The 15974-nt window shown below is 40.9% G+C and overlaps 1 protein-coding gene across 1 annotated transcript; it reads left to right on the forward strand.

The window, feature by feature from the left end:
• The first annotated feature begins 645 nt into the window (after positions 1-645).
• Positions 646-15175, forward strand: MIOS (meiosis regulator for oocyte development). Its single transcript, XM_075082902.1, has 11 exons — positions 646-787; positions 1728-3094; positions 3297-3395; positions 4861-5118; positions 6346-6515; positions 8133-8198; positions 8836-8994; positions 9737-9889; positions 11274-11478; positions 12565-12694; positions 12935-15175. The coding sequence occupies exons 2-11, from the start codon at positions 1798-1800 to the stop codon at positions 13029-13031; spliced, it is 2634 nt and encodes an 877-aa protein (XP_074939003.1). The 5' UTR covers positions 646-787; positions 1728-1797; the 3' UTR covers positions 13032-15175.
• The last annotated feature ends 799 nt before the right edge of the window (positions 15176-15974 follow it).

Genomic DNA, 15974 nt, shown 5'->3' on the forward strand with positions numbered 1-15974 from the left:
TGGAAAGCCACTCGGAAGGCAAACAAGGAACAGTGGGCTGCAAACCAAGAGAGACCTCCAGAGGTTTTGTCATCTCAGCTCACACCTGTTGCATTTTCCAAGGTATATAATACCATCTGGTAGCTCCTGCTTACTCATTACTCCCATTTATGTGTAAAAATTAGCACCGTTGCCACTGTTTACCCTTTTCACCTGTCACGCTTATCAACACCAACCTCTTAGCAATGTGCAAGAGTACCTCAGCAAATAAAGCCAGGGCGGGTGCCAGGCCCTGGCGCTGGCTCAGGGGTGAGCCCTGCTCACGCGACCACACGAACTCCTGTATCTTTCACTTAAAAAGCCGCATCTCAACTTTAATGGTCCGCCCGAACCCGAGCGCGGGCTTCGCGCCGCCCAGCCCACGCCCACCCTGCAGCCCGCCCAGGGGCGGTGCCCTGGTCTGATGGATGTGCGGAGCGCGTGACGTCACAGCTCCCTGAGGCGGGGAGGGGCTCCCGCGGACCAATGCAAGAAGGGCAGCCCGAGGCCGGAAGTGAGCGCACGGCTCCGTCCGGTGGAAGGCGCCCTGCGTGTGCTGACGCTCACCTTCCCCTGCAGCCCGGCTGCGCCGGAAGTGCCGCGACTGTTCATTCCCCGCGCGCCGGAAGTGCCTTCGTTTTTCCGTCTCTGCTGCCGTCGCGATCGGAGGTCGCTGTGTGCTTCGCATTCTTTCTCCTCAGACGACGGGGCCGGCCGGCGGCGGGTCGCCGCTCCCCCCCGTCCTCCCTCGGCGGGCCCCGCGGGGCGGGTGAGCAGCTGCCGCGGCCGGGAGGGGCGGCGGGAGGGTCGCGGTCGTCTGCGCTCGGCCCCGGTCCGGTCCCGCTGCCGCGGTCCCCCGGCGGGCCAGGGCAGCCTCCTCGCTCCTGGGCGGGGGGCTGCGGCCGGGGCCCTGCGGCCCATGGAGCGCCCGGGGGCGGCGGGCACGCAGGGGAGGCCCGGGAGAAGCAAGTGAGGCTCTCTTCCCGTGCTTGCCGAGCTGGTGTGTTCCCTCCTCCCGCTGCAGGAGAGGTTAGTAGGGGTCTGCGGGGCCTCTGTTCAGGCACGGGTAGTGACTCTGGGCGTGCAGCTACTGACAGTGTAAATCGGATTTAACAGTAAAGCGCGTTTATGAACGCTGCTGGGCCAAATGTGAGCGAAGGCAAGGTAAAGTTGGGGCAGAAGGTGGGATTAGGAGTGGCAGAATAAGATGAGGAGTAGAAGGTTGTATTTCTATAGAAATCTTCAAAAAGGTCTAGCCTTCCTGAGCAATGGAGCAGACCTCAGACAAAATACACAGACTCTAGTTTTTGTCAATTAGTGCACGTCAATTAGGCAGAGGAATTTTCTTTTACATATTTCAGGGAGTGGCTCCTTACCGGCAGCACACCCACATATCGTGCCACATCACATCCCAGTTAATCCCTTCTTCCTTAATACTGGTGTGGAGTTTGCAAGCACAGCAAATCCTGTTGCCAGTTTACAGATGGCTGTGTTGGCTCTTTGTAGGTACATATTAGCAAAAACACAGTGTGCTGTGGGGAAGGTGCTGTAAGGCAGAGGATGCTTAAGGTCTTGGCCTGACATGTATGTGTGTTAAACCCTTGGGCTAAAAGTCATTCAGAACCATATTTCTGTTTCTTTAAAGATGATCTCACATTACAAAGGAATTTGGGTTTTGATAATATTCCTACAAATTATTTTCTCAACAGTTTCGATGTGCATGGATATCACCTGAATCTTCTTACAAGGGCTTAAATTGTGCGTAAACCTACCCTAAACATGAGTGGCTCCAAACCTGATATTCTCTGGGCCCCGCACCACGTTGACAGATTTGTTGTATGCGATTCGGAATTGAGCCTTTATCACATTGACTCTGCTGTAAGTTCAGAACTCAAGGCAGGGTCCTTGCGGTTATCAGAAGAAACTACAGCTACACTATTGTCAATAAATTCAGATACACCATATATGAAATGTGTGGCCTGGTATCCAAAGTACGATCCTGAATGTCTCCTCGCTGTTGGACAGGCCAATGGTCGAGTGGTACTTACAAGCCTTGGTCAAGATCACAACTCAAAATCTAAAGATTTGATAGGCAAAGAGTTTGTTCCCAAACACGCACGGCAATGCAACACCCTTGCGTGGAACCCACTAGACAGTAATTGGCTTGCTGCTGGGTTAGATAAACATCGGGCTGACTTTTCAGTATTGATCTGGGATATCAGTAGCAAATATGCCCCGGAGACTGCAGTTGCTACAGAGAAAGTAAGACTTTCAGCAGGAGATCCAGAAGCAGGACTGGTAGTAACAAAGCCACTGTATGAATTAGGACAGAATGACGCTTGTCTCTCTCTCTGTTGGCTTCCACGGGATCAGAAGCTCCTTTTAGCTGGAATGCATCGAAATCTGGCTATCTTTGATCTGAGGAACACCAGCCAAAAAATATTTGTAAACACCAAGGCTGTCCAAGGAGTGACTGTTGATCCATATTTCCACGATCGTGTAGCTTCCTTCTATGAAGGTCAGGTTGCCATATGGGATCTAAGGAAGTTTGAAAAGCCTGTTTTGACTTTGACAGAGCAACCAAAACCCTTAACAAAAGTTGCGTGGTGTCCAACAAGAACGGGACTGTTAGCTACTTTAACAAGGGATAGTAACATCATTAGACTGTATGACATGCAGCATACTCCCACCCCTATTGGAGATGAAACTGAGCCAACAATAATTGAAAGAAGTGTCCAACCATGTGAAAACTACATTGCTTCATTTGCCTGGCATCCCACAAGTCAAAATCGAATGGTAGTAGTGACTCCCAACAGGGCTATGTCTGACTTCACAGTTTTTGAAAGAATTTCTCTTGCATGGAGTCCAGTGACATCCCTAATGTGGGCTTGTGGACGTCATTTGTATGAGTGTACGGAAGAAGGAAAGGCTAGTTCCTTGGAAAAAGACATAGCGACCAAAATGCGGCTCAGAGCTCTGTCAAGGTATGGTCTTGATACTGAACAAGTTTGGAGAAATCACCTCCTAGCTGGGAATGAAGATCCTCAGCTGAAATCGCTTTGGTACACTCTGCATTATATCCTTTATTTTACTGTCGTTTATATTCTAAAGACGTAATGTACCTTTATATGTAACCAGTTATATGAAATGCATGAAAATCTTTATACATAATGCAACATCCTGTAAATACTTTGCATATGTTAATAGGATGTGTCTTTAAAAGAAAATAGTTTCTCAAAACACTCAGGAAAAATTAAGCTTCCTATACATGAAAATACTTATGAAGCAGTATACTGAAGATATGGATCAAAAACTTACAGGAAACAAAGGTCCCTTAGTTTATGCTGGCATTAAATCAATTGTGAAGTCATCTTTGGGTAAGAACGTTCCAACTTTGATAAGTTCTGTTGTAGTATGTTTACAGAATGATGTGCTTATGGGTTTGTCTTTAAAAACTGTTGAAAGAGGCTATTTAAAAAATAAAGAAACAAAGTATCTCTGTGTTTTAGTATAAGTAAGTTAACAGTTTATATTACAGTAATTTCCAAAATTTTCAGTGTTCTTGGGAAATCAGTAATCATAAAAGCAAAGTATCCTCAGAGGTAGATCTTCAACTGGGCTATTTCAAACGTTTGGGTTTTGACTAAGGTGCTGCAAATTCTTGCTCCCCACATAACTATTCAATTTTTCAAAGTTCCACATATGGGTGTAGTTCTATGGAACTGACATTACTGTAGCCACTGGTAATGTGCTAAGTACATTTGTATAACTATGTTTAAATAAGCTGTCTTGTTCTGAAGTGGTAATCACGTTGGTGCATCACATTATGCCTCTCATGATCAGTGAAGTTTTTATTAGTCTAATCTATTATTTGAATCTTTCCTTCTCTATTCATTATGTGCCTTATTAATATTTATGCTCCTTGGAGTACAAAATAACTCTTCAGTGCTGGGAAAGTTAGCGTGTTGATGCCTGCTAAGAAGAGGAGAACCGGTAGAGCAGGTGCTTGACTGTGTATTATGTATTTTAAAATTGAACAGCCTGATAACTCCTGTCAACTGTAACGAGAACCTCCAAAATCATCAGAGGTAGAGGAAAGAAAAACAACTTAGTGGGAAATATGTGTCAAATTTAGATGCATGATATTTAGCAGATCAAAATAATTTTGTGTATGCTGCTCCTTACCATGGAGTTTTTAGTGATGTTAATTTAATGTACTTGTGGTTTCACTGGGCACACAGCTAAATGCTACGCAGCTGTTCGCTCACTTTCTCCCCTGATGGGATGGGGGAGAGAATCAGAAAAAAAAAACCAACCTTAAAATTCATGGGTTGGGATAAAGGCAGTTTAATAGGACAGAAAAGGAAGGGGAAAGAATAAAAATCATGTACTAAATAAGTGATACACGATGCAGTTGCTCATCACTTGCCGACCAATGCCCAGCCAGTTCCTGAGCAGCGATCGCTGCCTCCCAGCTGACTCCCCCCAGTTTATATACTGAGCATGACATCATATGGTATGGAATATCCCTTTGGGCAGTCGGGGTCAGCTGTCCTGGCTGTGCCCCCTCCCAGCTTCTCGCTGTCAGGGCAGTATGAGAAGCTGAAAGTCCTTGATTAGTGTAAGGACTGCTCAGCAACAGCTAAAACATCAGTGTGTTAGCAACATTATTCTCATACTGAATCCAAACCACAGCACTACACCAGCTACTAGGAAGACAATTAACTCTATCCCAGCTGAAACCAGGACAGTACTGAAATATGATACTTAGCTTTTGTACTGTGCTTTGTGGCTGAAATCAATTGTGATTTGAGCGTAATTTAACTTATTTCCCATTTCTAGGAACAACAGAGAACCTCAGGCACAGCAGGAGTGGATCTGATAGACAGGCAGATATTATTCAGTATCTGAGTGAGGAGAGATCCTTGGCTTTACAGCTCTGTGGGTGGATAAAGAAGGGAACGGACTTAGATGTGGAACCTTTTTTAAATTCCTTGGAACAGGAAGGAGACTGGGAGCGAGCTGCTGCTGTAGCACTTTTCAACTTGGACATACGACGAGCAATACAAATTCTAAATAAAGGGGCTTCCTCGGGAAAAGGTGTGTATTGTATTTATATCTTCTATTGTGGCATTATATCACCTTTGTAGATTTTTTTTTTTTCTGTAAACAGAATTATGTAAGATAGTATGTAAAAGATGCCCGTTGTCTTATAAGATAGTTACTTTAAGTGGTTGTATGGGAGTCTGAGAATCTGGGAAATCCTGATCTTTTGCTCCTCAGACTATCATGTGCCTTACTGTCTCATTAAAATAGTTTGTATGTTTCAGAATTTCCTACTGATACATTCCCCAGAAAGTGTTAGACTCAAAACCAGTGGGACTCTTTTATTTTAATGGAATTTCATCTTGGCTAGATGTCATGTATATCTGCTTCCATCAGGCTGTATGCAGCTCTCCGCCAGTACGATGGCTGTGGAATAACTGAAATGTAATATTCAGGGTCTGCAGAAAACATTTGTTTTGGACTTATATTTGGTAAGAGTTGCAATGTATGAGGGAAAAGTTAAGACACTGGAGCCAGGAAATGGAGGGTTTTTTCCCCTGTTTTCTTGCCAGTATTCGTCCTACAACTCCGATTTCTGTCTGTGTTTTCTTACTAAATCTGAAGACTGTCTTGCCACTAAAGTGGGTAGGTAAGACATGGAGGGAGCTGTTAAGGTTCTTTTATTTTTAATATTGCCAGTTCTTGGTGGGGAGAAGTGTGTGTGTGCTTTCCATAGGGAAGATTCAGAGCAGAGACTCGCTATCTTCAAATTCAAAAATAAAATTGACCTTTGTGACAGAATTAATACTTAGATGAAATAGGTTTAATGTTTTTAGGAAACCTGTTAACTTGAACCTGCTATATGCAACAGCTAGCTGTGTTAAGTGATGGCTATATAGACCATCTTATCTTTTCACTTCTTGTAGATATGAACTATGTAATGATGATCTTTTATGGTAGTGATAGGAGCACATCTAGCAGTTCAAAACTATGTCAAAATACCAGAACCAGTATGATGCTGCTTCAGGTATAACTCAGGCTGTCATGTGTGTGGGCTTGTGACTTTCAGGGCTGTTAACTTACCTGAACAGAGGCATTTATAGCAGAAACTAATAAATGCTAGTGTATGCACAATTGTTTTAGCTAGTGTTAATTCTACTGCATTTTGTCTTGCATCCTGACAAAACGTTTCAAACTGATGCTTTCAGTTACCGTTTTAGTTGGGGTTTTTTAATGTCCTTAACCTGAATATTGTTTCACCGATTATTTTTAATAAATCAGGTGATCTGAACCTTAATGTAGTAGCAATGGCTCTATCAGGCTACACAGATGAGAAGAACTCACTTTGGAGAGAAATGTGCAGTACTCTAAGACTGCAACTGAACAATCCCTACTTGTGTGCTATGTTTGCTTTCCTGACAAGTGAGTCTGGTTCATATGATGGGGTTTTGGTGAGTAAATTTCTGTTACGTTAAAATTCCTTTAAGCAATAGGTGCATAGATATACATACACGGAAAAGTCGGAAAAGTGCTATATACTACATGAATTAATCAGATTAGACTGTATTATTTTCTCCTGATGCTGGCAGATTACATTTTTTTCTGCTAAACAGACACCTCATATTAGTAAATGTTACATTAGTGAACGAAACATGCATAAACAGCCAAAATATCCAATATAGTTCACACTTTTTTTAGAGAAATTGTTTTTAGCATGGAGTTATTAAACCACTAGGAATACATTATCAAAATTATTTAAGCGGGGGAAAAAGGGGAGAGAGGTCAGTAATGGAAATCACAAAAGAGTGCAAGGGAGCTTGCAGAACTTTCATCAAGCTATATTTGCATTGAATTGTATTTTATTTTTCCTTCTTTACTTGTTAACATTATTTCATTGTGTTGAAACAGTAAACAGAATAGTTTCATATCCTCTGAAATTGGTATTTAGTTTGCTCTTCACATGGCAATTTTATCTTTAATTATGAGATGCGTTGAGTCTTTGGAGGAGTAACGTACTTGATCCTTGGTGAGAGAACAACAGAAATACTTGATTCAGTAGGCATTATTTAGCCCGAAGAAGGACTCCTGTAATGCAACAGGGTAATTGGCCTAATTCTTTTTAAAACAAAGTTGTTATAATGTGATGCTTTTAGGGTATTGAAAAAAAAAAAAAGTAAGGATCCCAGAGGAGAGAAATCTGAGTCTCTTTCTCTCTCTTCAAGAAAAAATGTTCTCTGGACATTAGGTAGTAGTTTTCTAGTTTCTTTTTATTGTTGAATTGGAAACTGAGAGATCATAAGGTGGGGTGTTTTTTTTTTATTTTAATTTTTACTTCAGTGAGACCTGTTGGAGTTTGTATGGAAAAGATTTTGCCAAGCACATCTTGTTTTGGCAGTGTCAATCACAATTTCTATTCTGAGAGTATCAGGAGGGAAAAATGTGAGCACAGCTAAGTACCAGAATTAATCTACTCAAGTTATTTTTTCCTTTAGTGTTGCATCTAGTAAAAGGATTAAAAAGCAGAAAGTAAATATTATTGCACTGCTGCACCTTGAGTGTCAATATACTTGTGAGAAATCCCGTGTTCTGGGTGTTTGGAGTTAGGTTTTTGGTTGGTTTTTTGGTTTGCTCATTAGTTGTGATTTTAGGAAGGAATTGAGTGGTTAGGCTATTTATTTTGTAAACATGGTAAATGAAAGTTTGTTTGGTTCTCTTCCTCCTGTGACTTGGTGAGACTCTTGGCTATATGTGGTAGAAGCACTAAGCCCAGCTCTACATGACCTGCAAAGTTTCTTTTTCTGGAGCTTCATACACCATGTCAGATGTGTTGTACCAGGCTTCGCTGACATTTGAGTAGATTGCTCTACTAGTCGCAGTCTTGCTCCGATACCTGTATCTGAGTATAAATGATTAACTTGGTATTTAGTGTTAGCTTTCTTCAGAGGTGATGTTTTCTTTGTACATAATCAATTTCCTAGAATTGGTTATACAGTAGTGCAAATTTACAATGTATTGAAAAAGTGGAAACTTGCATGTGATGGTAGCATTCCCATTTTCTCTCTCCAAAGTATGAGAATAATGTTGCTGTACGAGACAGAGTGGCATTTGCTTGCAAGTTCCTCAATGATGCTCAGGTAAGTTTGTGGGTGCACGTTTAAGCAAACTGTTAAGCTGGGCTTTAGAGGTGGAAGAAACTCTGGGGAGGAGGGGTGAACAGTGGATGCAATGAGTTATCAGTGATCTGGTTTTCTCATCACAGTAGGATACAAGTTTTGGTATAATCTGGTCTTCAGTTTGTGCCTTCAGCTTGATTTGGTTTTTTTTTTCCTTGTTTCTTTGCGTTTTTATTAGTATTCACAACATGCTAGTTTGTTCAGTGCTATTGACGTGTATGCCTGTTTCACTGGAGAGTACTTGTACTTACTCAGTATTCATTTTCAGATACTTACTTTCTCTCAAATGAAGGCTTGGTTTTAGAGCAGGAATGTTTTTTTAAATTCACTGAAGTATTTAAAGAATATGTAACCTCCCTCTTTGCACTTCCTATCAGGAGGCTTAAGTTTTGTTGATAAATACTTGAATTCTTGCAATATAGTGGATATAGCCATAAAACTTTTTCTGCATAACATCCAGCAAGCAGCATACTCTCTATTAGCAGCCGAGACTCTTAAAGAAAGCTATTCCAGTCGTGAAAAGTTTTGTCATATACTGACATAAATGAGTTAGGAAGGGATAAACAGACAGCAAAAGTTAAGTATTTTTTTTTCATAGCTGAACAGGTTTATTGAAAAGCTGACGAATGAAATGAAAGATGCTGGGAATTTGGAGGGAATACTGTTAACAGGGCTGACAAAAGATGGAGTTGACTTGATGGAAAGTTACGTTGACAGAACTGGAGATGTCCAGACCGCAAGCTACTGCATGCTACAGGTTAGTGTTTCATTTGGAAGTAAATCTTTATAGAGGGGAACTAAACATAGTTTCTTTAGCAGTATAGTACTGAATCTTATGAACTACAAAGTATTTTCTGTGATAAATTGGGATAATACATGTCCCTGTTTTGTGGAATCTTTTGAACTACTCAGTCTTAACTATAAATGTGTCTTCACTCTCTCTGGTTGAGATAGCTTGAGGAGATAGTAGGGGAAGGAGGCAAAAACATAGTCCTTTTCACTAGCTGAACTGGGAATACCCATTCCCCTGCTTATTGCTGGTGTGTTTCCTGACAGGTTCGTTGTTTTTTGCTTCCAGGATAGAGAACTGAGGTAAGGTTTTTTGTTTGTCTGTAGGCATTGAGTTTGGGTTTTTTTAAGATGGACTTGTCTTGGCCCCTTGCACAGTTGCAGCTATTGCCAGCACTGTTTAACTGCATATCTTATCATAACGATGATATAGACTGTGATATGTGACAGAATTTGGTAAGCCTTCATCTGACAGACATGAGTCTTTAGGAGGACGTGACAGCACAAGTATTTTCAACCAGAGAGGCAGACTGATGGAAATTTCCATCAAACTTGCATTGCAGTTTAACAGAAAATTAATCTTTTTCTAGACAAATTCCACTGTATTATTTCTCAGATCTTGTAGTATGCTTTGTAGAGTCTTTTGAAAAAGTGAATAATACGTATTGTGTATCTTCAGTGTGTCTGACGTTTTTTCCTGCCTGCTTTAGGGTTCTCCATCAGATGTACTTAAGGATGAAAGGGTTCAGTACTGGATCGAGAACTACAGGAATCTTCTAGATGCTTGGAGATTTTGGCATAAACGTGCAGAATTTGATATCCATAGGAGTAAGCTGGATCCCAGTTCAAAACCTTTAGCCCAGGTAAATGTAATCCTTGTATGAAGTATGACCAGTCCAGAAAGGAGGGTGGCATGATACTTCTGTAGAAAAAAGTTGCTGGCTGCACCTTGGCTTTCGTGAGTATTCATGTGCAAAAGAAAGATTTAAGCTAGGGCTGCCCTGAAAAAGTAGGGTTGTTTGTGTTTTGTTTTTTTTTTTTCCTTGTGTTGTTGTTGTTTTTGTTTTGTTTGGGTTCTTTTCCAAAATATTTTTTTAGAAAGGACTTGATAACTGTTTTGATAGAATGAAGAAATGTAGATTTTTTTTTTAAACCATATTTCTGTATATCTAATCTAGGCAATCAGTTTCCTGCCATTTTATTTGTGTTCTTTTTTCCTTTCTTAAACCTTTTTCTTTCAAATAGCAGGTTGTCTTTCAGAAACTGTAACTTTTCAACACTTTTTCTGGGGAAACTGGCTTTTTTTCCTCCCATGTTGAAAAACAAAATCAGAGGTGTATCATCCAGCTGAATTCAGCATCAGGGTGAGGATGATGCTGAAATCAGGGAATGAACCAAGAACTAGTTAACTAGGCTCTGTTTTAATTGGAGTGAACATCAAAGCTATTATGAAGCCCTTGTACTTAACAAAAGTTGCTGCTGTTCATTTTTAATCAGTTCCGAACATAAGCTAGACTAAAAACTAACGCCCTGTCCAAATGCTATCTGCTTAATATCTGGTGGCATTTTTAGCCAATGTGGCCTTACCACAGCACCTTCCGCTCTCTCATGTCTGCTAAGTATGTGCATTACAAGCCTTAGGGCCTGAGGAAGGCTCTTTTTTAATTCATGTATCCATCACAGCTGTTTAAGGAATGCTGCATCCCTCCTGCTCGGAGTGGAAGGGTGTTGAGTTTACTGCTCCTTCCATATGTGATTCACATAAACAGCCCCTAAAGAGTTTAAAATAGGTGCACCTTGGTGTCAAGTCACAACTTGTGGCATAAGTTACACCGATGAAGATTATTAGAGGGTCCACATGAGGATTTTCCTAGGATGGGTCACCTGACAATAAGGAGGGAGAGGCCAGGTTTAATTATACAGTAAGTAGAGTAAGCTTAATGTCTTTCATTACTGCAGGTATAGCTTTATATTATCTAAAATAACACCCTTCCAAGTATTAGCGATTGCGCGTATTTTCATGTGCTTTTGAGGCAAGTGAGCATCACTAAGGCCTACTTCTCAGGACTGTGTGCCACATCTGTAAGCCAAGATGTTAGGAACTCCTTCACAAGCAGCCTTGACTTGCCAGGGCACTCTCTAGAATATCTGGTAAATAAGTGTTTGCTAGCTTCAATGCAAATTCGCTCATAGGTGTAGCAAAAGTGGAACCAAACTGAAAAATTAATGGGCTTTTTTTCTCTCTAGGTGTTTGTGAGTTGCAATTTCTGTGGAAAATCAATCTCGTACAGCTGTTCAGCTATTCCTCATCAGGGACGAGGTTTTAGCCAATATGGAGTTAGTGGTTCACCAACTAAGTCAAAAGTTACAAGCTGTCCGGGTTGCCGTAAACCCCTTCCTCGCTGTGCACTTTGCTTGATAAATATGGGAACACCAGTTTCCAGCTGTCCAGGTATGACACAGAGGGTTTTAGTTATTCAGCTAGAGTACTAGTTAGGGGCCTAACTAGCAGTTCCTGTTGGAAGATCTTCTGTTGTACTTTTTTCTTGCTATTTGTACTCATACTGTAAATATTCATACTTGTCATTTTGAGGGACGAAGACCATAATTGAAAACTTGTTTACATTCTCTCTGATTTTATGATGAAACCTATGTCTCAGTTCTTTGGTGACAGACAGTATGCACAGTTACTTGGTTCTGACAGTTTTCCCAGTGAGATTGTCAGTGAAATTCTGTGGTTAGATGAAAAGATTCAAGTATTGTGGTGGTCAGTATTGTGAGCTTTAAAACTGTAGGAAATGGGAAGTGTGTTTTCTTGAGATGAATTGTAGGGATGCTACAGGAATCTTGGAATGTAAATTCATTTATTTTTAGCTGGAAGAGGAAGAGAGACTAAATTTAATGTGGTATACTTTCTGTCACTAAGTATGAAAGAATGTATGGGTCATGCTGTCACAGCTAAGAAATACCATGACTAGAATCTTTTGGTTCTAAACGTCTTGGGCTCAGCATTATACGAGGTCTAAGTGAAACTGATTTTGTCCATATTTTTAGGTCAGTCTTGTTACAGAGCCTTGAGCAGCTGTGCAGTTGTCACCTATTTATATATCTCTTCTCATTCTTTTCACTGATCTGTGTTGCGACTTCTATATTGTAATTGTTCCAATTGGTAACTTAGATTTTGTTGATTTTTCTAAAGCAGAACACTTCATGTGCAGTAAAACAGGGCCGTAATTCACTGGAACATGATCACTGGAACATAAATCACTGTTGAAAGAGATTCTGTCTGTAAAATTTGTTTAACAGGCAAGTTTAGCATGTCCATGAGATGTGAAACAGCAGCTCAGCAATATAATTCTTGTTTTGGTATTCCGCCGGGTCCTAATAATTTCACTGACTTCTACTTTAGAATTAGGCTGCTTCTTCACATGATGTTCCTAATTTCAAAATTATTATAACAGTGTTACTGGGACTGAAATGTAAAAGAAGCATAATGATTTACAAGCGTATTTGTGGGGGTGGGTTTGCCTCTGCACAGGAGGATCCAAGTCAGATGAAAAAGTGGATCTTAGCAAAGACAAGAAGTTAGCCCAGTTCAACAACTGGTTTACTTGGTGTCACAACTGTAGGCATGGCGGACATGCTGGGCATATGCTTAGCTGGTTCAGGTAAGCTGATGTGAAAACCTTTCTTATTTCACATATGTATGCTGCACTGAGCAGGACATGCCTCCTTTGCTGTATCTATAATTACAATGTTTTGTTGGTTTAGAACATACACAAAACTTAACTCTGATGCTGAGTTTTTCTGAGATACTATGTCCATGCATGTACTTAAATGTAGAGTTTACAAAATTCTTTAGTTTTATTTTACCTTTTTTAAATTTTTTTTCTGCTATTGCTATCTAGGGACCATAGCGAGTGCCCGGTTTCTGCCTGCTCTTGTAAGTGTATGCAGCTGGATACAACGGGGAATCTCATCCCAGCAGAGACTGTCCAGGCATAAATACTGTTTGAAAATGTGGGGTGCTCTAATGGATGTCCATCATAGGCCAAGCATATATTTTAGACAAAGGTTGTTTGTGACTTACAAACTGTGGAAAAAATAAATTGCGTCAGATTGGTAAAATGATGCGTGACTGTGCTTGGTACGAACAGGTACTCCTGAAATGAGCCTCTGGGTGTAGTATGTGGTCCTTGTTCAGAGGATTGAAGCAGTTCAGTTCAAAAGCACTCCTGGAATTGTGGACTCGTTGGATTTGCCAAAATTCAAAGAAGTTTTAATAAAGTTTTCAGGGTAATGCTCATCGGCCTTCTTATTTGTTTTCCAAACAAAGCAGTGTTTATATGCTGTGAAAGAGGGCTTTCAAAATAAACACCTGGCAAGTGTTCAGAAGATGGCAGAGTGATGCTGTGGACTCCTCTCTTCATTGTCTGATCGCTCTTTCTTGTATGCAAACGACTGTTTCTTTGTAAGTTCGTTCAAAGTGCCACTGTTAATTGTATGCTAAAGATTTTTATTTTAAAGAAAAATCCATTTCTTTTTGTTCCCAAGTTTTGTTAATGGTAAACCAGTATCTTTGCAATTCGAGGTTTTATTTAATTTATCTACATACCTAGCAGATGTGAATTTTAATGCTAAAGATCTTGGGGGTTTTGTCTCCTAGCGATGCCTGTATCCTAGGGAAGAGTTCCCTGAAAAGTCATGTGCCTGGGTGCAGAGTGCAGGTAAACTATGGGAGGTTTCATCTGATTGATCAATTTTTAAGGTAGTATTGCGAAGTTCTGAAGTCTCAAGGACTAGAGACTTGGAAATATTTAAGTTCTAAACTACATCCTGAGTTTTGACTACAAACATATTTGAAGACACTTGGATAATCAGCATTCCCCTGTACTTCTGAAATATGCTGGGAAGTGTGGAGACAACCTGTATCAGTCCTGCTTCTGGTCACTAGCAGACACCAGTCTGCTCCCAAAAGGCTGCACAATTTCAGGTCATTGATCAGAAGTAGTTCTAGATATGTTACCAGCTGGAATTAAGATTATTTATTGACTTGAGAGTCAATGATATTTTGCTAATACTGTGCTCAGAGCTAATCGGTATTGTTGTCCTTGATTTTGTAGGCAACAAAATTCACACAAATTAAGGGAAAAAAAACCAAACCTGTTTTAAGGTATGTGGTAATAACATCAGTTTACTTGGTGTGTGTTTATTTACTAGTAGAAACAGTATGAGTTACTTAACACTTGTGTGCTATGAAATACTAAATGGAATGCTAGCAATAAACTGGTACTGTACTGCCAGGACTGTGAAAATGGGTGTTTTAAAAGAGAACGTGTTGTAATATACCACTAGTTCTAAGTGCTCTAGTGTAGTTGCAACAAGATAGAATGTGGAAATGCTTTCTGTAGATGTACATGATCACATTCGGGACTTTGGGTTGTGTTTTCTGGTTTAGCATTAATGTTGTAATACATCTGCTACATTTATTCTGATCTCAAATTCTTGCCTAATTGACAAAGACCTCTTTTAAGTTAAAAATCTAAGAGGTACTTGATATTTGTAGGCCTGGGAAAGCAGTTACTTTTTTCTTGTTAGAATATTTATTTCTCTTTCCAGTATTTTTGCACACTTCATTTTGCTGTTGAAGAGCTCTTCAAAATGTTCCCATTTATAAATGTAAAGTGGGGTTTAGTGTATGATACCCTATTTATATAAATACAGGCAATAAAACTTTTGCTTTATGGAAATGAGGATTTTTAAGTGTCAGTGTTTAGTAGATTTTTGTGATAAATTCCATGTCCAGGTGAATGCAACTACTAACTTACAGCGTCTCATTTTCTTATGTAAAGAAACCTCATTTATAATGTTTTCGACTTGACTATACCTGTTTCTGTCAAATTCTATCACATCATTAAATTAGATGCTTACTTTGATACTCAGCATGTCTTTGAAATGTTTTGGATTATGAATGTGTGCATATTCTGGCACAGTGTAACTGTCAGTTCTGGCTGTTGTAATTGGTAATCAGGCTTTCGGGCCCTTAATGACCTGATCTGCAACACTTACAAAGAGGTGTATGTTTTTAATGATCAGATTTTTTTGTTGTTTTGCTTTTAAATTAATAAAGCTGTGATTTTGGGTGCTGATTTGTAGTCTTTTAACAAGAGTATAGCTACAGACATTTTATTAGCTGCAGTTACTTCTACTCTTTTCTGCTATCTGCTCAGCCCTCATAGAGCTAACTAGATGAAGGTGGGCCTGCATGCTGAAATGTTCTGACTATGGTTCATGCTGATTGCATTTATTTTCATTTCGTTACTTGCTCAAGCCTTGCCTTCCTTCCCTGACTAAGCAAGAGCACTTTCTCATCATATGCACAGGCCACTTGCATGCGAGCGCAGCACGGGGTGTGTGCGTGTCAGCGCCCCAGCAACGACAGCAGAGCAGGTCTGGTGATGGTGACCTGGCCAGCCGGGAGTCCAGCGATGGCCAGGCATACCTGCCAAGGCTTCCCCCCACCTCCGGTGTGCAGCCTGAGGCTCCTGCACGGCGTTCCACTGCAAGGCTGCATTCTGGTGCCCGCCCTCGGCATCCCTGCTAGAACTGAATTTCCCTGGGAGCATTTGACAAGTTTTAGTCTGTTCCTCCATTTCAGACCAACAGATGGCTTTCTGTACCTTAACCAGATGGGACATAAAACCATGCCCACCGTGAGCTGTCAGGGCGGAGAGGGAAGTCTCAGTAGCTTGCTGGCCTACAAGCAGGGCTGCTCCCAGCTGGGTGTCCTTCTGCCCCACTGCTCTGGGACTTTGAGCAGGAGTGACTCTTAACTACTAAGTGATGACTTCTGTGTCCACCACATATGCCAAGGAGAGGTTTGGCTGGAGAAAGTGGGGACACATGGTTGCAGCATGGCCCTTGTTACAGTGGCAATCTTGTGACTCC

This window comes from Phalacrocorax aristotelis, chromosome 2, assembly GCF_949628215.1.
Source record: "Phalacrocorax aristotelis chromosome 2, bGulAri2.1, whole genome shotgun sequence".
In the NCBI taxonomy this organism is placed as follows: Eukaryota; Metazoa; Chordata; class Aves; order Suliformes; family Phalacrocoracidae; genus Phalacrocorax; species Phalacrocorax aristotelis.

Excerpts from the sequence above, each read along its gene's own strand:
- MIOS (XM_075082902.1), top strand. The coding sequence starts at position 1,798 with ATGAGTGGCTCCAAACCTGATATTCTCTGGGCCCCGCACCACGTTGAC. Across the intron at positions 3,396-4,860 it reads AATTGTGAAGTCATCTTTGG|GAACAACAGAGAACCTCAGG; the intron begins GTAAGAACGTTC and ends TCCCATTTCTAG. Across the intron at positions 8,995-9,736 it reads CAAGCTACTGCATGCTACAG|GGTTCTCCATCAGATGTACT; the intron begins GTTAGTGTTTCA and ends TGCCTGCTTTAG.